Genomic DNA, 27,148 nt, shown 5'->3' on the forward strand with positions numbered 1-27,148 from the left:
GTGTAGTATATTTTATTCAATGAAATGGCTTAACTATTAGCATTTCAAAGGTCAATCGAAGCACAGAATCATATGTTCTGAGGTAAAACTAAATCAAACGGACAGCTTTTTACGTAATCAGTAAGACATGATTTATGTCTACTTACATTTTTTTTTTCTTTTTTACCTCATATTACGTGATTGAATTTGAGGTAGCTTATTTGCATTCCAAAGTGAATTAAATGCCATTTAGAACAACATCTAATAAAACAATTGACAACATTAATCCCAAGTTTTATACCATGTTATGCACTATCATGGTTTGTATGATGTCTTACTAATGTATTTTACTGTGTGTGGAAAATCAAGAAGTTAAATCTAGCATACTTGCTGTATTTATTAAAGCTAAAATCTGAGTTCGTAGCATTGAAAAGCTGGAATGGGTTAAAGAAAGTATGTATATATAGTAAGTATATGCTGTCAGTAATTGTATTGAAACATTATGCTTGTTTGAGTAATGATGAGCATGAATGTGTCTAGCAGGCAAAATAAAACACTGTGGACCCCCCCAAAGTATGAAAACAGAAATATTAGAATTGGTTAATGTGTGTGTGTGTGTGTGTGTGTGTGTGTGTGTTGTGTTGTTGTTTTTTTTTGTTTTGTTTTTTTTTGTTTTGTTTTGTTTTAAGTGTATGAAATTCCCTTTAACTTATGTTTTAAACAGATGAAGAAAAGAAGTATACCATATCCAAGAGACGAGTGCTGCAAGGAAAGTCTGTTCCTCACTATGCCGCCATTGAACCAGAGGGGGGTGGCCTAATGATTGCATCAGACAAACCCTTCAAATTCATCCAAGTCGATGGTAAACAAATTGAAGAGACCTTTGAGGAGACTATGGATATTGATGAAAAAAAAGGTATGGACATTTTAGCCTTTAACATGTCTTACTTAGAAATGAACAATACATGAATTGTTGTTTGTACACGCAATGCACTCTTTTATGAGGCCCTCCTCGGTTTTCAAGTGCATTGTAAACTGGGCTCTTTGATTCCTCTGAATAAGTGCTATGTGCACCTGAACATTATTGCTGATCAAGTCCAAATTTTTTGTGCCCGAAAATGTGATCCTTTATGAACATACACAATTGTAGAAAAAAAAAGAAGCATATGAACAAGTAACGTTTTGATTGTCGGTGTTTTAAGTTTATCCTGGACAGTGCCAGATATCTGAATGGAACAATATTACTGAACTGTCCGTGTCTCTGTTTATGTTGTTGAAAAATGCAAGGCCGAGATTATTATTATTATTATTATTATTATTTATTATTATTATTATTATTATTATTGTTGTTATTACAATGTAAATGTAGGCAAATTAGGATGTTGTGTAATTGCAAAACCTTTTTTTTTTTTTTTTTTTTTTTTTGGTCAGCTACATTTCATGTATTTTGAAAACACATAACAAAAATAACTTACACCACCCACTCGATATATTGAGGATACCGGGGTCCAAAATAAAACTGATGTAGCGGGAGACGCAGAGAAAAAAATAAGCTAACAAGTACTATACAACCACTCCTTAGGGTGTGTCAGTGTCCTGTATAAATCCTCTATGCAACCCGCTTTTTCTCGTTTCATATTAAAAAGCTGCACAAAATTAATTCGTACTGCAGAGGGTAATTGCTTCTTATCAACTTGTCTCTAATGAATTTCATGAGTCTTTCTCTTCTTTCTCAAATGGACAAACCTACTGCATTGAAACAATCCATTCCCAACATAGGAGGCTTGTTGCTAGGGAGCTGACGTCACTGCCCTGTGACTTTGCTAGTGCATTGCTGCTGCAAATGAACACCTCACTGGCTAAAATAAAAACTGCTTCAGCAAGTAGATATTTAATTTGCTTTGTGTTGTTGTGCAATGCGTGTGTATATGATAACAGTGTGATCATGCTTTGTTTTTAGTTGTTTTGTATAGCTTCGTTTGTGCAGTATGAAATAAAACAAACAATAATTCCAAGTGAAATTGCCTATCAAATCTGCAACGAGAACAGCGTTCTGCAAAATTCTGCAGCAGTTTTACTTTTTCATTGTTATTTCATTGTTTGTGTTATTGAGTATAAATAAATGTCAGTTAAATTATTATTTTTAATTAAATCGCATTACTAAAATCTGAAGAAAAAACAAACATCAAAGAAAAATAAAACATACAATAAAGAAAAGCACTGTTTTACAAATGTGTACTAGGCTTGGAGCATTTTTGTACAAATGTAACAGGGTATTTTTAGAAATTTGTTCACCAAAATATATCCACATCAAGACAGCACATAGAAATAACTGACAAGTGTTTGGAAACGGTGACAGGTGATGTGATTGGCTGATAAACTAGCTGTTTTGTTTCTTTGACCAAGGCCACAGTGTGAAAGTGCTGCCATCACATACCACAAAACAAACGATAAAGTAACAATTTAAAAAAAAAAAAAAATAATGGTCTAATCCAGACAATATATAATATAGTTCACCGCCCCTTTCCTTTTTGAGCATTCATGTTACTACACCATGTACAAAAAACTTGTATTTCTATAATTAGAATGATATCTTTCAGGACCTGCAACACAGGGTGTACAAACAAGGTCCTAATTGTTTTTCTTTGACCTTTCACATAGGAGTGCCAGAACAACGCTTCTCTTTGAACTTGCAACTAAACTATGAAACAATTTGTAAAATATTATTATAATAATAATAATAATAATAAATAATCATCATCTTACCTCACTCCTCCGTTCTTCAGTAGCCACTGTTTGTCTATCCATGGTCGTTGTTGAGGTCTTCTGCCGTTTTAAACAGAAGCTACGACGGTGAGTTATTGGAAACACCGGAATTGCATTTTGCATTTATGACCTGTCTTTTACCATTATATTCACTGCTAATTTTAGATTTATTTCCAAAGCTCATCGATGGCCTTAGGAATGAGTGACATGTACAGTGATAGTAGGATGCAAATGTTTGAGTTTGTTACTTTGCAAAAAATTGAAAATTCTGCAAAAGAGCAAATTCTGCATTTTATTTATTTGTTTTTTTATTTTATTTTTTCGTGATCGAGGAATCCTGGAGGGACTATATTGCATCCATGGCATGCTCGGTTAAACTGTACAAATGAGGATATATCTGAATCCACAGTATAGCGAGGCCCAATTTTAGAACGAGGAATGGGTGTATTGTTTTAATATAATTTTATTGAATTGTTCTGCAAGTACAGTAAACTATTTTAAAGGTGGGGTGCAATGATTTTAAATTTCAGAATTCACTTGAATAGTACTGTTGGTAGGTCAATAACTATCTATGTAGTTTTTATGTACGGGTTTTTAAGGCAAAGTGTATAAAAAAAACAACTCTGAAGTTGACACCTAATGAAAAGTCCAGCTCACTCCAAGTTGTGGCTAATTTTATGAGTGATGTCACATCAGGACAAGCTCGCGACCCTGCCCGCTGCTTTCCTACATTGCCGCTCAACAAAACTACTTGCTAAAACACAAAGCACCGAGGGGAAAGAATACCATGGTTAACAGGTGTGTAATAAATGGTTGGTCCAACACGGCAGGGCTTTGGTATCTCTTCACACGTTTCCTAAAGAGCTGGTACGATGCTGGCAATGGGTGAAGTTTGTGAGGACCAGGGATTGGGATGCTAAGCCCAACAGCAGCTACATCTGCAGCACCTACTTTACCAAAGACAGCTTTATTCGTTTTAATGTTGTTCAAGATGGGTGCTGTTAAAGTTAAATTAAATAAGGATTCACTACCATCCATTTATCCGGATGGTACCTGCAGGCAGCAGCATCTTCTAGTTAAAAAAAAAAAAAAAAAAAAAAAAATAATATTCACTGGGGCTTGAGCAGCTGTCAGGAAAAGAGGTGCAGAGGGTAAGGGCATGATCCTATCATTTCATTATAATTATCTCTTACTGTTTGAAAATATGTATAAAGTGACGCTATTATTATATAGCCAACAACATTCCACGTACATTATTAAAGTAATGTGATAAAATTATCGCATTGTCACGTTCTCGTATGCATTCCTGTGAAGTCGATTTTCGTCTGAACGTTCCTGCATGAGATCTTCTGCCTCCAGATTATTTAGATCGACAATCTTAAGGGCTACTTTATGGTGTTGATGTAGGCTATATCACATTCTAATGGGCTACAAGTTAAGAATAAAGTATTTACTGTATATGTAAGAATTATGTTGATTTGCTTGGAGAAAGTTGTGCAAACCTCTGGTTCTCAGGTTTTCATAAGGCGACAGGTATTAATGTACTTGTTTTGCATATTAAATTGCAGCTGATCTGTTGCCACAGAGATTTGATGCACTCTGTGTCTATTGCTCAGCTTTTAAAAAGCCTGCAGTGAAGAAACAAGAGACTGGCTATTTTGTACTGAGTTCCTGAGCTGGGAGAATGCACTTTTTTTGCGTCTCGAAACAAAGATGGTAGTCTGTATTCTTTTTTGTTTATTTAAAGGGTGTCAGCCAACTGAGTGACTAAGAACCTTTGCAGCAAGGCGTGGCCTACATAGACAGTGAAGGTTATCGGGTTGTGTGTGTGTAACGCTGTGTAATTGACTGTACTGTTATGTAAAGTCTGGTGTTACCTCAAGCAAGTCCTATCGCTGAACATCTTGGGATAGATATATATTTTCAAATTAAAAAACCTGAACCCCTGACACACAAAAAAGAGGAAGTGAAGAAGAGAGCATTGCAAATGTAAACTAGCTTTATTTTTTTAAATTTTTTTTAACATTGTGAAGCCAATGTAAATGAAGCACAAGACCAACATTTCGGATCTGTTTGATTTAAATGCTGAAACATCCAAACTGGTAACATTGCTTTCACTTCTGTCCTCCATCTACCGCGCTTGTTTACAACAGTGAATGTCCTGGTGTGACGTCACGCATGAGCGCTCGTCCGGGTACATTAACGAATGTGAGTGAAACTTTCAGTACAGAAAGTTTAGCTGCACTCCGCAATGATTTTGTCATTGCACCCCACCTTTTAAACAAAAGATGATGAACGTAGTACCTGAAGCATGAAGCTGCCATGGTGGATTGAGCTGATTTGGGTTAAAAAGGCACGCTTTCCTTGATGTTTTCATATCAAGTTCTTCTATTTGTGCGCATGCAAATATTTATTTTACCTGGAAAATGCTGCATTTGTATCCCCACTATTTCTCCCTTTATTTTTATTTTTTTTTAAATAGGGAGGATCATCAAAGTGCGTTGCTAAATCTATTCGCCTGCGTATCTTGGGATATTTTGATAATTGAGCCCTAATTTTAATCTTTTATATAGCGCCTTTCATAGTGGACCACCATCACAAAGCGCTTACAAGATAAGAGACTAGGGTTTGTGGACTATGCATCAGGTGCAGAGTCACCTGGAACAACATCTCGCCCCAAAAGACGGAGCACAGGGAAGTTAAAAGTTACTTGCTCAGGGTCACACAATGAGTCAGTGGCTGAGCTGGAATTTGAACCGGGGACCTCCTGGTTATAAACCTGTTCCTTTAACCATTGGACCACACAGCCTTCTCCCAAGCAGCTTTATTTTTACATCCATTTTCTGACCTGAAGATTTTAAATTTACAGAAATCTGGGTAAGTAGTCCTTGGTCAATTTTTAACCCTTGTATTACAAATTCAAAACAACTAAGGTACCTAACAGTGCTCAGGCAGCTCCGCTTTTGGATGTGTCTGCACCTTGACTTTTCTGTGTGACTGTCAAACAGAGATCAGGAGCATAAACAACAAAGATACTGTGAAGTACAGTCAGGTAGAAAAGGGCAATAGTCATGACGGAATACAAACAAACATCAGAATTGGTACAGCTGGTAGGCCTTGACATTTATAGCTGGAAATAACTTGGCAGTTGCAGTACACTTTGATTTAATTTGACATTTTTGGTTTCTTTTCATTAAGCGCTTGTGTTGGAGACATCATATTTGACAGGGTCGATGAAGTGTTATTGTAGAGCGGAAAACTAGTAATTGTGTGAAACCCTTCCTTCAGTCAAAACCTGTTTTCTGACAAGCTAGGCCTTTTCATCTGATTTATGTCATTTTCTTCAAGGTTCCTCTGAATCTGAAGCCTAGAGTGTTACAACATTAATAATAGATGTTGACAGTATGTATATCACTTATTTTTTTCATGAAACGCAGGTGTCTGGGCAAAACTTGCCAAAAACAACGCAGCGTATTAGAAGTCCTTCCTAATTTGTCAAGTAAATGTTGCAGTGTAGTTAAATACATGTTTCTAAAGTAACTTCTTGACCAGGATTGTTTTCTTGTAAAGTCTTAAACTGCAATCCTAATCCTACTTTTTTAACTTTTGTTACTGGACTCGGAGTTATATATTTTTCATACCAACAAAAAACACACCTTTTGTTAATTTGTTATCTGTTCCTTTCATTGCCCCTCTTCCATGCTACAGTGGCCCTCAAAGGTATTCACCCCCCTTGGACTTTTCCGCATTTTTTATTTTGTTACAACATGGAATCAAAATTGATTTAATTATGAGTTTTTGCCACTGATCAACAAAGTCCATAATAACAGTGAAAAATAAAATCTACAAATTGTTCTATATTAATTACAAATGTAAAACCGAAAATAATTGAGCAGTTGAGTATCCGGGTGAGAAGGGCACTAGTCAGGGAGGCCTCCAAGAGGCCTATGGCAACTGAGACCAAAGTAGAGCTTTTTGGCCTCAACGCGAAGCTCTGTTTGGTGCAAGCCTAACACCACACATCATCCTGAGAACACCATGTGGTGGTGGTGGCAGCATCATGCTATGGGGATGCTTCACAAGCTTTCCAGGCCCTGACGCAGAGAAGATAGAAGGCAAAATGGATGCAGCAAAGTACAGAGAAATCCTGGAGGAAAACCTGCTGAAGTCTGCAAGAGACCTGTGACTTGAGAGAAGATTCATCTTGCAGCAGGACAATGACCCCAAACATACAGCCAAAGCTACACTGGAGTGGCTTAAAAACAAAAAGGTCAATGTCCTGGAGTGGCCCATTCAAAGCCCGGACCTCAATCAGATTGAGAATATGTAGAAAGAGTTGAAAATTGCTGTTCACCAAAGGTACCCATCCAACTTGACGGAGCTTGAGCAATTTTGCAAAGAACAGCTAGAGACATATTCAAATAGACTCAATAGACTGTAATTGCAGCCAAAGATGGCTCTACCAAATATTGACTCAAGGGGGTGAATATTTATGCAATCAATTATTTTCTATTTTGTATTTGTAATTAATTTAGAACAATTTGTAGATTTTTATTTTTCACTTTGACATTATGGACTTTTTTTGTGTTGATCAGTGGCAAAAACTCCTCATTTTAAATCTATTTCGATTCCATGTTGTAGCACAATAAAATGTGGGGAAAAGCCCAAGGGGGGTGAATACTTTTGAGAGCCACTGTATTTCTCTGTCCATCATCTTTCCCGATAGTGGAAACCTTGTGGGAAATTTCTATTCCTTGTCATCGTAGTTACCTTGGAAATTGTGATGTTGTTTTAATACACAAGCTAAATACTACATGTTATAAGCCAAGACTGCAAGAGGCAATACTGACAATTTTATATATATTGCTTCTGCTATACTTCCCTCAAACATCTACAGTTAAAAATACATTTACAGCAACTGTAGGCAAGCTGTTATGCAATATAACAATGTGTGAGGCTTATATTGGGTCAGTGGATTGAGAAGTTATAATTAATCAAATTAATAAATAAATGCCCCTGAGACTGTAACAAAGCAAGAACCGAGGCGTGAGACAACCCAAACTTTTGATTTGAACAAGGTATGGAAAGATGACCAATAATTATGCTAATCACAGGCAGGGTGAGTGCCATTTTAAAAATATGCTTGCAGTTATAAAAGCATCCTTCTAATATTGCTCAGTCATAGATAGGGATTCGTTCAGCTGTTAAGTTGTATCAGGGTTAATGGCTAATGGTTAATCTGCATTTACATAGAGCTCACACCTTACTGTAGTCCTGTGCTGCTTTTTTTTTTTTTTAAACCATTGTTGCATTACAAGCTCATTACTTTGAGGAACTGTTTTTTCACCACATGTAATATTAATAATCAGATTTGCACTTCGTCATTATATTGAAATGCATTCAAGTGAAGAAAAGGCGAGATTAGGATACTAAGCAGGCGCTAACAATATAATGTGATGCAAGGATATTGCCTTGTACTTAGGCAATTACTGACCCTCCAAAAACTTTACATCTCTAATTACATGGTGCAAACCATTGTAGAAGTGAGTAACTAAGAGCTGTATAAAAGCACACACCTGCAGAGACCTATCATTGGCTTCTGGAAGGCTGCTGTGGTACACATTTTGATGTTGCGACAATTAGCTCTTGTTAAGGAGAGGCAGAAACACATTCCCAGGGTCACTTTGTTTGGGATGCTAGAGGATGTGGTGCTAAAGCGTTATCGTCTCACTCTGCAGGTTATCCTAGACCTAATAGCTGAATTGAGGGTTGAGCTAAACCCCAGCGTCAATCTAGGGACCGCAATCTCTGCACTACTTAGCCTCTGGTTCCTTTCAGACCACAGTTTGAATGTCTGGAAGGATAGCCCAGTCCACCTTTTCGAGCGTGCTAGGCAAATTTCTTTATCATGCTGAAAAGGGCAGGCCAAAACAAATAATTTACTAAGGATACCAGCATAACTGATGTTCCAAACAACTCCTCAGCTCTAAGGACTCTCGGCTCCTTCTCAAAAAAACGTTTCTTTTCCATGCGCCAAAGGCGCCTTTGCTGCCCTTCCTCTAACATTTTATTATTATTATTATTATTTTGTTTGTTTTGTATTTTTGTGCTCCACAAATGACATACAGCACCTACTGCTCTCTGTACTCTTAACTTCGTCATCTCTGGGCTGCAAGATGGCTATATAGACCGATCATTGAATCCCTCGTTATCATAATTGTGGATCATTATTTGTTCGTGTTGAATAATTTGCATTGCTTTTAAGCTTACATATGGCGCTGTGCAAAATACATTGCCTGGCCGCAGTGCAATTATTTGCACTGCATCTGTACTTGCATTATCCCAATATGTGCAATTCACTACATATAATATACAATTCTTTCGGCTCTTCTGTCAGATTTTGAAATGGTCCATAATACCTTCAAACTTGAGTAGCCTATGTCTTAAATCCTTTCGGATTTCCTGGGTCACTGAAAATGCGTCAGCCACTTTCCCCAACTCTGTGCTAATTTCCCATTTTATCAAGGTTATTAATGTATGTATTACACTCCGAATTTATGTGGATGATGTCCCCTGAAGTAGGCGGGGCTAAAACTAGAAGATTTGTGGAATTGCATGTCTGGCCCTGATTTTCACTCAGTGACCATATGGGGTTTTAATGTGTATTAGGCTAATATAATGGCTGCTTATTGAATCTGCAACCTCAAAAATGCAAAAACACATTTTCAAAAAACTGGTAAGTGATATTCAGTTTCTCTGAGGGGGGGGGGGGGATAAAATGCATGGCCCTTTTAAACAATACACACAACTTGTAAGAACTTACGGAACATATCTTTGCCATAAAATAACTTCTTTAACCGTTATGCGCCCCTATCCTGATTGTTTTAACAGATTTATTCACATGTCATAAATCAAATGGAAATATGTTCGCAGGGACAGAAAAATATTATTTTATGAGCATCCTAATAAGAATGTACTCCCTTCTGGAACATTGCTGTTGCTCTGGTTGAAATGAATGGCTTGTGGGAACAAAAAATATAAATGTTTTAGGAGGGAGACTTGAGGTAAAATGCTCGTAAGAGAAACCGTTAAAGTTGATATGTATTTTCATCTGATTTTTATGACCCATGATTATCTATAAAAATATCACAACAGTTTTATGCTGAAATGTCTCTGCAATAGGGACAAGATACAGCAAAAGTAAAGCAATACTATTGTAAACACTGCAGGGACTTTTGTTTACACTTTGCACTATCTGTCTTAATGGGGTTAAACATTCATTTGCCTAGGAGAGAGCTTTTTTTCTTTTTTTTTTTTTTTTTTTTTTTTAAATGTACTAGGAGTCCTGCCAAGAATGAAATTACAATTTGTATGGATAGAAGCAACTGCAGGCAGTTTTTGCCAGAAATCATTAGCTTTTATGTTAACTGTCTTGCAATCAGTTTTATTTTTTAGAAACTGGTATTGATTTGTGACATGGTAGACTTTTCATGCAATTTACATATAGTTTGGTAAATTTATATTGATTGTATCTTTCAAATTCATTCTAGTTTACTATCAAATCCATTCTTTGAGCATCCATCTAAGATGTACCCCCTGCTGATTTTAGAGACATGAAATGTATCTTTAATATGGAACAGGTATATAGAAGACGAATGTCTCCTATGGCAACAGGTGTTTTGGATTGGCAAGGTTGCATTGTTACTGTAAGTGGCAACATTAAACGTGTGTCAGATAATCAGGTTTGGTCTAATTTGATCTGCCGGTGTTTAAGGCTGGGTAACTCATTCAGCACAAAGTAACTTAACAGAAAGATTACGTTAAGCTTACTGTTTAAGAAAAAAGAGGTGTAGCTAAGTTTGTAAGTACAGTGTGTGTGTGTGTATATATATATATATATATATATATATATATATATATATATATATATATATATATATATATATATATATATATATATATATATATATAGATATATATATATATATATATAGATATATATATATATTATATATATATATATATATATATATATATATATATATATATATATAATGTAATATATATATATATATATATATATATATATATATATATATATATATATATATATATATATCCATAGACGTGGGCTGGTCACGAATGGTAAATATGTGGGTCCTAGCATATTATGGTATACAGTACCGGGGCACTGGAAAGTGCCGGATTGAGCAGGGAAAGACTACATCTCCCAAGAGAAAATGTGGGAGTTGTAGTTAATAGGGCCTACAAAAATGGCAGCCACCAAAGAAACTACAAGGGCCAGGAGTACATAAGGTTTAATTGAAATGTAAACCAGCACAGCTGCAGGTGTTTAAGAGGTGTTAGTTTTGTAAGTGGCTGGGCTGGTTGACAATAAAAGGAAATTATCTCCTTTGTTCAGGGTCAAGCTGGGGGAGGCTTATGGTGGTTGCAGTTAGACTGTGGAGAAAGAAGTTAAGGAAAAGACAAAAAAAATACAGAGGAACAGGTTTAAAACTGGTAAGTAGCTTAGCTACCAAGTGTATAAAATAGATACAGGGAAGGGGGAGAGAGAGTGAAGTCAGATCTCCTAACAGACATAGGTATTGTTTAGGTTTGTTTTGGTTGGTACAAATAAATACAGACACTGTACTGTTTTATTTCATTTCTATGGTCCTGCGATTCTATCTTACACTAAAGAAGACAGTGGAAACAGTCCTGCAAGTGGCAGACTTACCCTGGTGTGTCACATATGGTGGAGAATGTGGGCAGTCCTCTCCACTGATAAATAGCGCAAAGACAGCAACATGGAAGCGGTGGTACAAAGCCTCCTACAAGCAGTGATGTCTCGGCAAGAGGCAACCCAAGCTCAGCAAGAAGCGACCTGGGTGCAGCAGGAGACCAACCTCTTATTTTTGGAGGAGCAAAGAAACACTTCCCAAGCACTGCGACAAGAGATACATGAGTTGGATCAAAAAAATCCTAGCTCTCGGTACTAGAGAACCCCCTCACTCCCTACCTATCAGGGCTAACAAGTTCATCCAGAAAATGACAGAACAGGATGACGTGGAGGCATTTATCAAAACTTTTGAATGCATTGCAGAACGGGAAAAGTGGCTACAGGACCAATGGGCCGGGATTATCGTTTCGTTCTTAGTGGGAGATGCACAGAAGGCATATTACGATATGGAACCCGAACAAGCAGATGATTTCACCTTGTTAAAAGCGGAGATCTTGGCCCGGTTCTGAGTGACCTCAGCGGTACGAGCCCAGAGGTTTCATGGGTGGGCTTACTAGTTCAACAGAGCACCATGGTCACAAATGTATGACTTCATACATCTTTCCAGGAAATGGCTAAATGTAGCCTGACTGCTATTGTGGAACAAGTGGTCATGGACCACTTTCTTCGTGAATTACCCTCCAACATCGGACGATGGGTCGGACAGGGAGATCAGACAGCTGCAGACCAGCTTGTTGCGTTGGTGGAGCAATACCTCGCAGCAGGAGACCTTGTGAAACCAATCGGAGTAGACCAGGGCCTCCAGAAGAGAGACACCACATATACCGGTAAGACTGTTTCAAGTAAAAGGGGGGCAGAAGGGCAGCTGCATGCTGCGAAGGGACTGGACAGTAATAGTGAAAAAACATTCTGGCTGTCAAAGTCAGACGGGGGTACTAGACCAAAATCGAGACTGATACAACCACATATAATTTGTTTTAAATGTCAAGGTTCAGGTCATATTGCTGTAAATTGCCCATTAAATGTTGAACCCATGCAATGTAATGTGGGGGAGGGACTGTATACATGCACAGTGGTGTCGGTGCTGACAAGGGGTCAGGCCGGAAGGAAACCCCTGTTGCAGTGTAAATGTAGGAGGTAATAATGTAGTAGCTTTGCTTGATTCAGGAAGTATGGTTACATTGGTCTCGACAGATTTAGTGAGACCCACACAATTGATTAAGTCTAGGGACCTTGGGATTACCTGTATACATGGTGACACCCAGTTATACCCCAGCGCCATGGTACCGTTCGAGACGGCCATACAATCTGTGCGATTGGCAAGCAGCGGTAGTACCTGTAATGCCATATGAGGTAATCATGGGGCGAGACTTTCCATTGTTTGAACAACTTTGGAACAAAAAGGGCCTATTGGCTTCGCCCAATAATTCACAAGAGGCTGACATTGAACCTCAAGAGTGAAGAATTGGCAATGTTATTACCTAATTTTGAGCCTGACCGGGCCAGTACAGGAACGATGCCACCGGTGGTTATGGTGGGGAATCAACCAAGACCGGAAGTTCCTGGTTCCTTAGGTACAGGGGATGGCAGCAGAGGACAGGAGTTTCCAGTACATGGTGTAAACCCTGCTAATTTTGGCACAGTACAATTACAGGACCCTACGTTAGCAAACGCGAGGGGAAAAAATAGAAATGATAAATGGTGTATTGGTTAATCCTGCTAGACCAGTATATTTTCCCCATTTTATAAGCCGCAACGAATTGTTATATCGGGTAGCGAAGACAGGGGAGGGGGTTACAGAGCACCTGTTAGTGCCCCAACCATATAGGAGGACAGTGCTGGATTTAGCACACTGTCATATACTGGGGGGACACCTGGGAGTGTAAAAAACCCAGGAACGTGTGACACGCACATTTTATTGGCCTGGGGTAGTAACAGCAGTAACTAAGCATTGTGCCTCCTGCCCTGAGTGTCAAAAAACAGCTCTGTGTAAAACTTTTTGGAGTCCATTAATCCCCCTGCCTATTATAGAAACTCCATTTGAAAGGATTGGAATGGACTTGGTTGGTCCACTCCCAAAATCCGCTAGAGGGCACCAACACATTTTGGTGATAGTGGATTATGCCACCAATATCCCAAAGCTGTACCACTGAGAAATACATCGGCTAGGGGTATTGCGAAAGAGCTGATGTTGTTAATTACCCGGGTAGGAATCCCCAAAGAAATTCTTACAGATCAGGGAAACCCATTTATGTGTAAAGTAACCAGAGCATTGTGTGACCTCCTGAACATTAAACAATTGCGGACCTCAGTTTACCATCCACAAATGGATGGTCCTGTGGAAAGATTTAATAAGACGTTAAAATCTGTTAAACCATTGAAACAGATGGAAAGAATTGTGATTATCTAGTCCGTACCTTATGTTTGCTATTCAAGAGGTTCCCCAGGCATCGACAGGATTTTCACCCTTCGAGCTGTTGTACGGGAGACATCCCAGAGGGTTGCTAGATGTAGCCAGAGAAACATGGGAACAAGAAAACACCCCCTATAGGAGTGTAATTGAACACATTACTCGGATGCAGGATCGCATCGCAAAAGTGATGCCGATGGTAAGAGAGCACATGAGACTAGCTGAAGAGGCTCAAACGATCGTATAGTAAGGGAGCAGGAATAAGGGTGTTTCAACCCGGAGGGGGGGGCCCCGCAACATTCTAGCGAATGATGGATCGGATCCTTAGACCACAAGGAATAAGCGGCGGCCTATATTGGTGACTTGGTCATACATAGTGAAGAATGGGGGTCTCGCTTAATAAAAGTACAGACAGTATTAACCGCAATTAGACAGGCGGGGCTGGTGGCAAACCCAGAGAAATGTACGATTGGGCTGGAAGTAACAAGATACTTGGGATATGTGATAGGATGGGGGGCAGTGAATCCCCAAATAGACAAAGTGGAAGCAATCAAATGATGGCCACAACCAATAAATAAAAAACAGGTGAAAGCGTTTATTGGTCTGACCAGCTATTGTAGGAGATTTATTTCTAACTTTGCCACAAGTGTTGGATTGAGCAGGGAAAGACTACATCTCCCAAGAGACAATGCAGCTGCAGGTGTTTAAGAGGTGTTAGTTTTGTAAGTGACTGGGCTGGTTGACAATAAAAGGAAATTCTCCTTTGTTCAGGGTCGAGCTGGGGGAGGCTTATGGTGGTTGCGGTTAGACTTTGTGGAGAAAGGAGAAGTTAAGGAAGAGAGAGAAAGAAATACGGAGGAACAGGTTTAAAACTGGTAAGTAGCTTAGCTACCCAGTGTATAAGATAGATACAAGGAAAGGGGAAAGAGAGTGAAGTCAGATCTCCTAACGGAGATGGATATTGTTTAGGTTTGTTTTGGTTGGTACAAATAAATACAGACACTGTACTGTTTTATTTCATTTCTATGGTCCTGTGATTCTATCTTGCACCAAAGAAGACAGTGGAAACTGTCCTGCAAGTGGTAGACTTACCCCGGTGTGTCACAATATATACGAAGACGAACACACGTGTCCTCTGAAAGGTGTGTTGTCAACAGTCCGCTGCTTTTCACTCTGCAGGCCCGCCATGCAGCTACCTCAGAGCTACAGCATTGGAGGACCATGCAGCTCTGCTCCACTTGCAGACAGACCCGAAAGTGCCCGGCCAGTACACAGGGGTCACTGGTGCCCCGGGCGGCGCTCGGCCAGTTGTGTCCACATCTGGCAGTGGAATAGCCTGGACCTGAACCAGCAACCTACAGGCTATAGGGCAGTGCCTTTTACTGGATGCGCCACTCAGGAGCCCTAGTGGTCTGCATTTTTAAGTGTAGTTACTGTATAATGTATTGCAAGAGATCCAGATCAACAGCTGTTTATGTATCATAATGAGCAGGGTTATTGTATTAAAATATATTATGCAATAATGCAAAAATGTTATCTGTATTAATCTTGCTAACTAGGAATTGTGTCACTATCTGTAATTAATGTCACTATTACAATAGTTTTCTTATACAACAGTGGTTCCTAGATTGGGCCATAGGAAGATGGTTTAAAAACAGCTGCCACACACAGAATGTTCTCTGACACCTGACAAAGCAATGTTCCCCAAGCTCAGGAATCAATTTATTTTCATGAACACTGTTCAAGGTTATTTCAAAAGGACATACTACCTTGACGTCTACACTATCATACTATTATTATAATCCTCATTTCAATGCCTACTCTAACAGTGTATATCTAATTTTACAGCATTAGGAGGTAATTGTAAGGAAGACAGCAATTTGAGGTTGTTACCTAATGTGAGGCAGGATATTAATATGGCAGTAACAACATACAGTTAAATGGCAAAGTACAAGAATGTATGTGAAAACCTTCATTTAAAACATCTTTTTCAACTGTGTACTTAGGCTTCAAAAAAGTGTCTTCGGGGCTTTCACTTTTGTATATACCATATAAAATTATTATTTTCGGTTACTTTCCAAAATTCTTGTGTTCACAATGTATGAACTCAACAGTAGTTGCACACTTCAACTGTACCTTCTTTCCTTTGCTGTCTTCCACAACGGAATCCTTAAGGTCACGGCCATATTCTGAGGTGTCTGTCTACTTGGGCATTTATTTACATTTTGACACCATTTTTTTTTATTCAGTTTTAAATTCCACAAATGTGTAAATACTCCCTATTATGGAACTGTAATATAACTTGAACTCTCACGAGCAAGAACAATCCTCTGCTTGTATTAATTGTAATCTTGTTTTAAATCTCACATGTTACAATCCTCTAATGGAAATGTATGAGTTTGCTGCCACTCAGTAGTTGGAGTGGGTTTAAAGTATTCAAAATGAATCAATGCGAGGTACAAATCAGAAAGGAGGGACATTGCCCAACTGCACTGAGAGTTATCTTTCATAGGTTACTGTATTTTATTTTTTCACGAAGAAAGTGGTAAAGTCAACAAATTGAGGAATCATTTCCAGTGTTTGTTGAATATGCACAGATCTAAATTTTGTATCAGGGGTGTTTTATCAATTAAAACCAAAAAATCAGAAGCCCAACTCATATGCAGGCCTACCTAGTGTAAGGGTATAGACAAAAGGGTGCATCAAAATGCTCAGCCCCTTTTGTGCTCTTTAAAATAGGGTAAAATGAGTACTTTGGAACAAATATGTTTATTTTTTTCAGCCCAAACATTGGTGTGTAACAGTTAGCCGCCAGTTTTACCATGTAAAATAAACTGCACACTTTTTAAAGGCGTTAAAACAATGCAAAATTTGTACCTATCTTAACTTTCAGAGATTTATTTGAAAACGATAAATACACAGTACACATGGGCTGTATTGTATCCTTTATAGTCATATAAACACAGAAGTTAGATGGAATAAAACCTGGGTTACCAGAGAAATTGAAGCTTCTGACAATTGTTTTTGTAATTTGTCATTCAAAATGTTCTTGTTTAGCCAGAATTCGCCAGAGGATTGTCTAATCATTTAGAAAGTAGAGAGAGTGCTCCCACATAATAAATCAGTCTGACAGATTCATTTCAGTGCAGTGTTGAACTGTGTATACATTCCAAATACATTTCGGGGAATTACTTTTTCTTTTAATACCAGTAGCTTTAACATAGCTATCCTAGTTAAATAATCCTGTTGGATTGAATATTGATTTTGAAATAGTGGGAGAAAAAAGAAAAAAAAATTGAAGAATACCGGGGGACATTAGTATGTAAGCCTGATGTAAAATGCTGGGTGACTCACACTTTGCGGCTTGAATTAACTGAAGAAAGAATAGGAGAAAGTAAAAATAAACAGTTTATTTGTGTTCTTAGTATTCATTCGTGTTTATTCTTTCTTCTCTCCCTTTATCTCTCTCTTTTGAGCCTGCATGTTCACTGCAAGGACATTTCGTCACTTGATGACCTTCGACACCATGCGCTGGTGCATGCGCATTTCGAGCGCCTCGTATGAAAGTCGGAGGTGCAGTTGATTTCGTCATTTTGAATAAAGTGCTTGTTCATTTCATTGAGACAATGGCATTGAGCAAACCAATCATAAGTAAACGAAAGGCTTATGCTAGAATGTGAGGAGGAGTTTGCCTTCATTGAAAACAGTGGTAAACCTCTGTATCATTTGCAACAAATTGCTTATACACTGTAGTCTGTACAAGGCGAGCAACCTCTGTTGTCATTATGAAATAAATCAATACATTTTTAGCTGAATATCCTCCTGGATCAGACTTGGAGAAATCTGGCCTCTTTAAAAGCATGCCTCAGCAGCAGGCAGATGCTCCTTTTGGCGTTCAGTAAAGATGATGGAATAACACAAGGGAGTTTTATAGGGCTCTTCGTTTTTACTTTTTCCATGGTATCGCCAAGCTATTGAGCCGACTCTGTTTCTTAATTTAAACTCTTGGAAAAGCTTTGATTGTGAAACAAGATCATTGTTGTGTTTTCTTCTGTAATTTGAATGAGACTATGATTCAGTTTCACTGATAATGTGAAAAAAATAAAATAAATAGTAGCTCCTTAGCTTTTATTCAAACTGAACACAAAGTGAGTTCAGTTAAATGTACTTTTCCCGGATTTAAAATCTTAATGAATCGTTGCAATGTTATAACTGTTTTGCAAATAATAGATTTCCTCTTAAATTCTGTTTTCAGTTAAGTCAATTCATTGTCGGGCTCGTGACTGCTTGTAGGGGTATGGTGAGAGGTTATTATGGACTATTTGACACTGATCCCGTCTGTTAAGGGAAGAAGCCACCGCCCACTGAAAGAGGAATGGATTTGATGATGCCATGTCAGCGGGGTGGATCGTGACAAAGCCACGTTCCCACCCCCACTCCCCCCCCCCCCCCCTCCTTCTCAGTTCTGAGACTAAGCAGATCCACAAACTCCACTTAAGTGTGGGAATAAACCAAATTAAAAGAAGAATTATACCAAAGCCCCCAAACTCTGTTGGCTCTTGGCTAGTTGAGCAACAGCTTTGTCTTCTGGAGCAGTTCTAATATATAGTTCTGTGGCACTGGGGGCTCATTTCCAAGGTATTGGATCATGTAATGGGAAAGTCCAACTTTGGCTGCTGAAGTGGCTGCTTTGGTAGGTGGACTGAAAACCATGACAGAGTTACTGATGTATTTTGTTTCTGTTACGAACAAGGGATCTTAAGGAGCATTATTGAAAGTCCTGGCTAGGGTGTATTTGAAGATGGAGTTGCAGGGGCAAAAGGTTGAAGGAATATTATTGTAGTGAATATGGAACAACAGAGATGGAGAAGATAGGAAGTTTCTCATGTAGAGGTCATTGACACAAAGATTTGTTGCTGGATTGAAAGAGGAATAACATGAATTCGTGAAATAACGTGAATTCTCCAGTTCGTTGAAACCAAAAAAAAAGCTATCATGCATAAAGTTTCCATGAGGAGGTCAATGTAAGGGGGAAAACAACCATTTTTCAGCTTGAAAATTTGTGTAGGTAACATGTTGAAAGTTATTGATATACAAGCTGTGGTAGGATTGGGTGAGGATCTTTGAATTCCTCGTAATAATAAAGATGCTTGCGGGAGACCGGTGACAGGACAGCTGAATTGAATGCCTGATGCGTATGTTTTGATTGTAGATAGCTAGAGGTGGTGTTTTTAATGACAGTGTGTGATGAAGACCAGGAACTGATCAGAAGACTTGGTGTGGCAGGATAGATGGTAAGCTGAACAGAAATGAAGATAGGATTTCCAACCTGTATTGTATGAAGCCAGGGTCCGGGGGGTTAAACTCATCACTAGTTCCGTGCTAGTTTCTTGAAGTGTTGGATCTGAAAACGAGATAAAGCTCTTTTAAATTTTTACTTTTTACTGGTATGTGTGAAGCACGGATTGTGAAATTATTGAGAATGCAATTCCAAATTATTAGCCTCATGAATTTGATAATTTGAAGAGGCTTTCAGCTGCCTATTTGATTTGACAGTGTTTCGTTATCGCTGTACTGATGGGGTATATTTCGTGGTCAAATTCAGAAAGCCATGCTCTTCACGTGATCAAAAATAAATGAAAACGAAGAGCGCTAGGCATTTTGAAAACCGATCTTCAAGGAAAGAGCTTGTCAAAAAGAATCCTTACAAAAACTTGTCTGTGGTGTTTGTGGTGAAATTAGGGTAGTTATTGTATTTTGCTTCATAATAACTGAGTGTTTTATTTAGAATGCATAATACATACAGTATAAACAGATAATGGGAATACACTGTAGATCTACAGTAATACACTATAGATCTACAGTACAATACAAATTACACAAACTGTAAGGCTGCAGTGTTCTCCCATTTTTTTTCTGTATTTTGCTGCCATTAAGAGAACTATGCACAGCACAGAGTAAGTGCAATATTCCGTTTAAAAAAAAAAAAAAAAAAAAAAAAAAACAAAGCTAGTATTTAAAATGTCTTGCTCGCAGACATTTCACGTTTTACAGTGTGTGTCTTGCGGCTCTCTGCCATATGAACATTTTGGTATGCGACTCGCAGGGTCCGGAAGTTTGGCCACACCTGATATAAGCTATTAATAGAACTACTGTTATGTATGCTGCTGGCTTTAATGTTGTTTGTTTTTACATAATGGTCAATGTTTGAAAGTGTATGTCTACAGGGAATTTGGGATGAGTCTGTCAAGTGAAATGTCATTCAACTTGGATGTAATTACTTCAGACTTAATTTCTAGACTTTTAGAACAAGAAACTACGTAATACAAAACATTTCTGGGTGTATTTACCTCTTTCACATAATTGTATCCATATATATGGGGCGTTGTGCCTCCAACCCGACAAGTCCATATATTCAACAAATACTGACACCCTGAATGGCCTTATTGCATTTATAATCCAGGTCAAACTGGATTTTTTTTATTTAAATATCCTTTAACTGTAAACAAAAGTAGTCTCATTTATAACTTTTAACTACACACTAAGTTAATCTGAGTAAATTGAATTAATTCACACTTGCAAAAATAAGTAAATATACAGGGTAATTAGAAAGTAAGTTTACCACATCAACGAATGTTTTATTATCTTCCAGTTCATTTAATTGTTTTTCATCCAAATCAGCATGTCTACTTTACTACTTTTGGGATTTGTTTTGCTGGTAATTGGTCACTCAGTTTTCTAGTTACTGTACATCTGTAACTGTAAACAAAATGAATACCGTTACTTTAAATTCTGTATGGCAGCACAGCGATTTCAAATATGTGACAAGGTTCCAACTGTCCATATCCATCCAATATACGGACAGCTGGAACCTCGCTCGACCAATTTGCTTGTTTCATGCTTCATTGCCAGCCCTGGATTATATATGTCTATCTATCTCTGTTTATATATTAGGAGTGGGCAACGATATGAAAATTGTGTATATTGATATTGTGCACATATTTCAATATCGCTAATATCAAAGTCTTCCAAAACACAGAAAAATGTAATATCAAAATTGTGGTTCTTTGCTTCACAATATCCATGGAGAAAAACAAGGTCTTGTTATATTGTGTCTATTCCATCAGCACCATCTCAAAACTGAAATATTTCTATACTTCACTGCACTGACTTTGGGGTGTTCATTTTCCGGAAGTAATTGAATCTTCAGCTGCTGCGTATAAATGCTGCCCCATGACACTTCCTACATTAAGTACGTTATCATGAGTGGGTCATGTCCCAATAAGCAAAGAAAGTAGTAAACCATTCTGAATTGTAAATGCTTAAATGTAACAAAACACATTCCCATACTTGAATAAAGAAGAGATGAGCAAATCGAAGATGCTACTTTTTGTGGTATTTTAGAATGCCTACTAAAACAAAAAAATTGATTTCAAATTGAGTCTTTTCTTTATTTAGATCCCATTTACTACTGGCAACAAACTGCAGAGGACATAACCATCACCATCCGTCTACCAGAAGGTACCACTAAAGAAGCCATTGAGTTCAAGTTGTCTATGGACAGTATGCGTGTTGGGTTACATGGATATGCTCCTTTGCTGGAAGGGCAGCTGTATGCCTTGGTTGACACTGAGGCTAGCGCCTGGATAATGAAAGAAGACAAAAGGTAAGCAACTATTTAACATACTATTTATTGTATACATTTTTACAAATATATGTGCAAGGGATAATATGGATTAAAAATTGACTTTGCCCATACTCCTCTCTAGAATTGCAGTTCTGTTTTTTGCATACATATTAATTGTTAATAAATGCATACACGATAATTTCAATAAAACATCAACCGTCTGGAATGGGCTGGCTTGGGTACTTCCAGTCTTCTGTGTTTTGTTGACAAGCTCACGACAACTTAGGAAGGCTCGATAGTGATGCTGTTAGTCCCCACCACACCTAACCCAGCCCAGTTTACTTACCTTAACCATCCATTACTTTTCATTTATGTTAACTTCATCCAGCACCTCCCCTTTTGTGGCGCCCTATCATCCTCTTTCCTCGTCAACCAGAGCCAGCTGCTACTTTCTGCCTCCTCGGATAGCCTTCAGTATACATGGTAATTCCTGCCCACTGAATCCAGTATTGCTGAGAAGCTGGGTCATGGAGTGCACAATGAATCCCAGACAATCCCTCTACTGGACAAAGCTGGACTCCTGCTGTTCCACCACAGCTGCTAACTCAGCATACAGGAGTTTCTTCATGTCGTACGCCTCATCTATCTAATCCTCCCATGCCACTGTTCGCTCAACCAGGTGAACAAGGCGTGCTGAGACTGACCACAGGACAATGTCAGGTCAAAGTGTAGTTGTAGCAGTCTCAGATGGGAAAGCAAGACACTGGACAACATCTGCCTGCATTCTCCAATCTCTAGCAGCCTCCAGTTGTCCCAGGCGAGTTTTCATTGTAACAAACTTTCCTGTTGGTTGCTCTCCTGGATGAAGAAATGTTGTTCTGTGTGTGCCAGTTATTGCTGGTATTGGCAGGAAGCTGATCCTCCTGTTCCATTGTCCACAGGTCTCTCCAGCCAATCTTACGCTGTTCCACAGTCTCCTATCTCATCCATTCTCCCTGCTTAGCCTGGGACCACGACTTGAGACACCTCACCCTCTTCTCCTCCTTTTGCACTTCAGTAACTACAAGCTTTCTCCTTTCAGCTGGAGCTGCTTTGTGCCATCTCTGGGAACCAGGCTGAGAGCAAGGCCTCCCCTTCCCTGCTGTACTTGCTCCATGATATCACTGATACGAAGGGCAGCCTTTGCATCATCCACCCCATCCTTTGCTGCCCACTTTCTCCCAGTTCTCACTGAAGCTGAGGTCTGGCAGCAGTTTCCCTTTACCATAGAGTGTAACCCTGCTAAGGCATCATAGAACTCCCAGCCATTTCCTAATGTATGAACTAATCCAGCCATCTAGTCTCTACTGTTGACAGGGAAACCTCATACACAGTAAGCAGCCACAGCAACCTTGTAAAATAGAATAAAGCCCTAACTTAAGTATTTGAGAAGTTTTTATCTCGGTGTCTATAGAAGTGTCCAAAGTCAAAATAATTAATTCCTCAATGAAGACTGCAACATATTCCATTCTTAATTTTCTAAATACATCCTTAATTTTCTAAATACATTTGTCAGCTGTTGTGTCTGATGTGACATCACATGAAGATGTCTATTTTGTTTATTGTTCAATATATACCGTGTTTACTCAAATTTAAGTCACCCCTGAATTCAAATGCCCCCCCCCCCTTCAAATATGGACACCAAAAAAAAAGAATGAATGCAAGTCACATTTAACTCGTAATGAAAAAAACACTAATTAATGGTTACATTTCTTTAATTTCTAGGTGCCGGCCAGGAACACTGTATTACTGTACATTAAAGCATCAAAGTACGTCACCTACTATTACAAAAGGGAAAATAAAATATGTGCAGTACTTTCAGTATTGAATGACAGTCATTGCAGTTTTTGGTAGCTGGGAAAGGGTAAATTACCTTTAACTTTATTTCAGTCTGCTTTATTGTCCTTCTTTGTTTAATTTGACCAACATGACTGTCACGTTCGCAAGCAAAATTGGTGCAAGACAGAAATGTGTAGTTCTTTAAGTTTGAGTTAGGAGTTTGTAGTTTACACTAGTGGGGTTTCTGTAGTTAAACCAGGCACAGACCATAATAACAGTGAGTAAGTTAGAGAATTAGCCATTAAGCAGTACATACCTTTGTGTTCCTGTTTCTTTTGCTCTTCCAGCCGACAGTTGCAAAATCTGCATATCATTTATTTAGTCATCTTCAGATGCACACATCCCCTCAAGCTCAAATTCTTTGTAGTGTTTGTTATGCACAGTTTAGGCATTTAGAAACGAGCGTCTCTTCAATCACAATTTTACTTGCCAAAAGTGCTAGTCTGAGCTTCCGTTTCCCTTCAGACCGTGTCTATGGTAACGGCTGAGCCTTGACAACTGTGATTGCAAGTATTTTTTTTTTTTGTATAAACCTCCCAATTTAAAAATATGATTCTGTTTGCTTTATAATGACTTTTCATTGTATTTAGTTTTATATGTTGCATTTTATTTTATTTTGTTTTATTTTGTATTTGCGATACACAGGGCTCGATTTTATATACTATGTGGAGTGCAGGATGCACACTATAGCCTGGAGGTTGGCGGTTTGATTCCAGGCTATTCCACTGCCGACAGGGGGCGGTGCACAATTGGCCAAGTGCCGCCTGGGTGTGGGACTTGGGTTGGCCAGGGTGTCCTCGGCTCACCAGTCACGTGGAGGGGCTCCAAAAAAATCACCTAAATATATTTTTGGATAGATGTTGATGAGGTCTACAAGAATCAAGCAAAACATTTTGGTATCTTTGGATTTTTGACAGATTTTAGAAGTTGCATTCAAGCATTGCTTATGGCCACTTTAATGCTAAAGTACCACATAGTCCTGTGGGGAGATTTGAAACAAAGTGTTTCACATAATTTGGAAGAGTGGTCCCTAATGTTCTTACAACAATACTAACATTTTAGGGTTGGGCTGAAGTTAGAGTAAAACTCGCACCCCTCGTCTGGCAACTTGCCAAAAGTGAGTTAGGTGCACCTGGTATTTTTTTTCCCTATGAAGCCCTATTCATTACGAGCTCTAGTCGAACAAATCGCTACACATGATGGAAGCATTTAAGTTGAGCCTGGAGCGATTTCTGGTCAGGGTGACTTTTTCACTTTAGGAAATTAAAGGTTTGTCATTTCTAGGCCCTAAAACCCCCAGATGAATTTTTCTAGCAAAATCTGAGATGGTCAGGCAACAAAATGCCCCAGTTTTGTGGTTGAATTGGTGTGGAATGACCCTAATGCTAAATTATCCTATAATCATGTTCAATTGAAATGCTAAAATATTATTCCCTGGTGGTGTTTTTTTTTTGTTTTCATTACACCTTGCATCTTTGTCACACCAGGCAAAACAAACATGATCATTATTATTTGATATATTGTTAAATGTCATTAGCTAGGACTAATGTATTTCAAGTCTCATTCTCAGATATAATGTGTGGATATTAAAATCCCTGTCATATTTTACAATGCTTTACAGTAGGAATGTGCAGATAATCAGATTTAAGTATCATGCTTTTCATCGGCAGGTATTAAGTGAAACCAAAACAAACCTGTTAAATGGTTTATTTCAACAAGACAAGCTGGCTTTTGCTCATTTGCCCTCATCTGTACACCTGAGTTCCAATCTGTAACAGTGAACTTATGGATTTTGTTTGAAACAGAGGTGCTTTCTCCTTGCTGTGCTCCTACTTTATACATGCAAGCAATCAATTAAACAATTTTGGTTGACCACATTCCTACGAGGTTTTTAAGATACCCTCCAATCAGGACTTAGTCTTGTCCAGCCATATTCTCACCAAGCTAGCTTGTCTGCCTGTTGGAGGTGAACTAGAAATAATGCAGGTATTTTACCCTAATTCCCTGCCCCACTTACAATATTGATAGATTTCAAGGGATGGAGGGCACCTCAGATCTGAAGGCATAGATCTGAACAGTAGCAGAGTCAGTTGGTATAAAAAAAATACCAAAAAAACTATGCATTTGTCAATGCCCTAGTCCATTAGTCATATAACATTATTGTAGATGAAATGAGAACAGAAAAAATATATATACAATATGATTTAATAAACGGCCAGCTTGGCTGTGTAGCATGGTGCCGTGTAAACTGTACAAACTCATGTGTTCTACATAATCAGAATGTGTTGATTGCTGAATGTCATAAATCATTGCTTGTGGTTATAGAAATTAAGGAAAGTCTGAGGCTTCCTGTACAAATTATGTTTTTATAGTGTTTGCTTACGGTTTGATTTAGTGTGTTAGACGCACCTGATTTATCTTTCATGTGATGAATGAAAACCTTGGAGGTTCTCAAGAGTACTATCCTTGGATCAGTTTCTAATAATCTGATTGTTGAACCACAAGATCTCCTGGGCTATGTTGTGAAGAACATGGAGATTAATGAGTGAAGGATACAGGAAAGACACGAGCCCCCATCTCTGCACCTGAGCTCAGCATCCCAATTCCCCACTCAAGCGTGAATACTGTGATTTTTTTGAAGGATATCTTATCAGCCTCTCACTCTTAAAGCAGCTCCTTAAGTAAAAAGCTGTGCTGATTTGATGTGTGCAGTAGAAACCACACTTGGAAAGTGCTTAAAGTAACACTAAGGCAATTTAAAAAAAAAAAAAAAAAACTTTTGTTTTTGTCTGGTATTATTAAAGTGGAGTACAAGTGGTGCTATACAGCATTTTGTTTGTCAGTGGTTTTGAATTGTTCTGAATTGTGTTGCTCGAATAAGATATTTAAAAGAAAAAAAAAAGTTCTGTTGCTCGATAAAACTGGTAGCCATCTTGCTTGCAAACCTTGCTAATTTGGCATGTTTTGTTTTCTGGTCTTGTGACCGTTCAACTGTGATCTTTTGTCTGAATGGTAAAGCACTAAATCAAGAGATTTAAAAGGACACAATTACACATTTCTCAAGGAGGAAATAAAACACTGCAAAACAACAAAGATCTTGGAGCCATGTGTCAGCTAGATTGAGCATGTTTTCTCTTAGAAAAGTAGTAACACAATTCATTTTGCAAAAGTAGAATCGCTAATGTGACTGTAGCCACTTGACCTTATGATGTTTCCTACAGTGAGATAAGTGGTAATAAACCTATGGTAGGGAACATCATTACAAGCTTGTATGTAGACCAGTAAGCATCTGTAGCTAGAGACTAAAACCACCTCAATTTTGGTTCTGTTAATAGGTTTCCCATTTGGAAGTGCCCAAATGGAGACATTCCAGGCTGGGCCTTGTCTTGCCTCCATGGTTTATAGCACCATCCAACAATTGGAATGGAGGGTCCACCCGTGATCTTAACTATTAATTGGCAAATGGGTTTCAGTGGTGACATTGTAATTGGACATTTCAACTTTTTTCAAATTCAATCAATCTTTATTTTATATAGCGCCTTTCATTGTGGACCACCATCACAAAACAATATACAGTGCCTTGCCATATTAAAATGAGCAGTCTTGAAACAGAGGTGACATTTATTATACCAAACTGAGTCACAACATAAGCACAAAACCTGAGCAGAAACAAACATATTAGTATCTTTTGCCTTTTGCATTAGGCATGCCCTGAACCAGTGCTGGGATGCAATCGATAAGATTCTGT

At 38.4% G+C, this 27,148-nt stretch overlaps 1 protein-coding gene across 2 annotated transcripts in view; it reads left to right on the plus strand.

Moving 5' to 3' along the window:
• Window positions 1-27,148, plus strand: part of nudcd1 (NudC domain containing 1) — a 93,832-nt gene that overhangs the window by 41,022 nt on the left and 25,662 nt on the right. For both annotated transcript variants that reach the window (XM_041248656.1, XM_041248657.1), the window contains exons 5-6: window positions 704-895; window positions 21,354-21,561. In XM_041248656.1, the coding sequence (XP_041104590.1) occupies window positions 704-895; window positions 21,354-21,561 (400 nt within the window). The remainder of the gene's footprint in view (window positions 1-703; window positions 896-21,353; window positions 21,562-27,148) is intronic.

This window comes from Polyodon spathula, chromosome 4 (assembly GCF_017654505.1).
Source record: "Polyodon spathula isolate WHYD16114869_AA chromosome 4, ASM1765450v1, whole genome shotgun sequence".
In the NCBI taxonomy this organism is placed as follows: Eukaryota; Metazoa; Chordata; class Actinopteri; order Acipenseriformes; family Polyodontidae; genus Polyodon; species Polyodon spathula.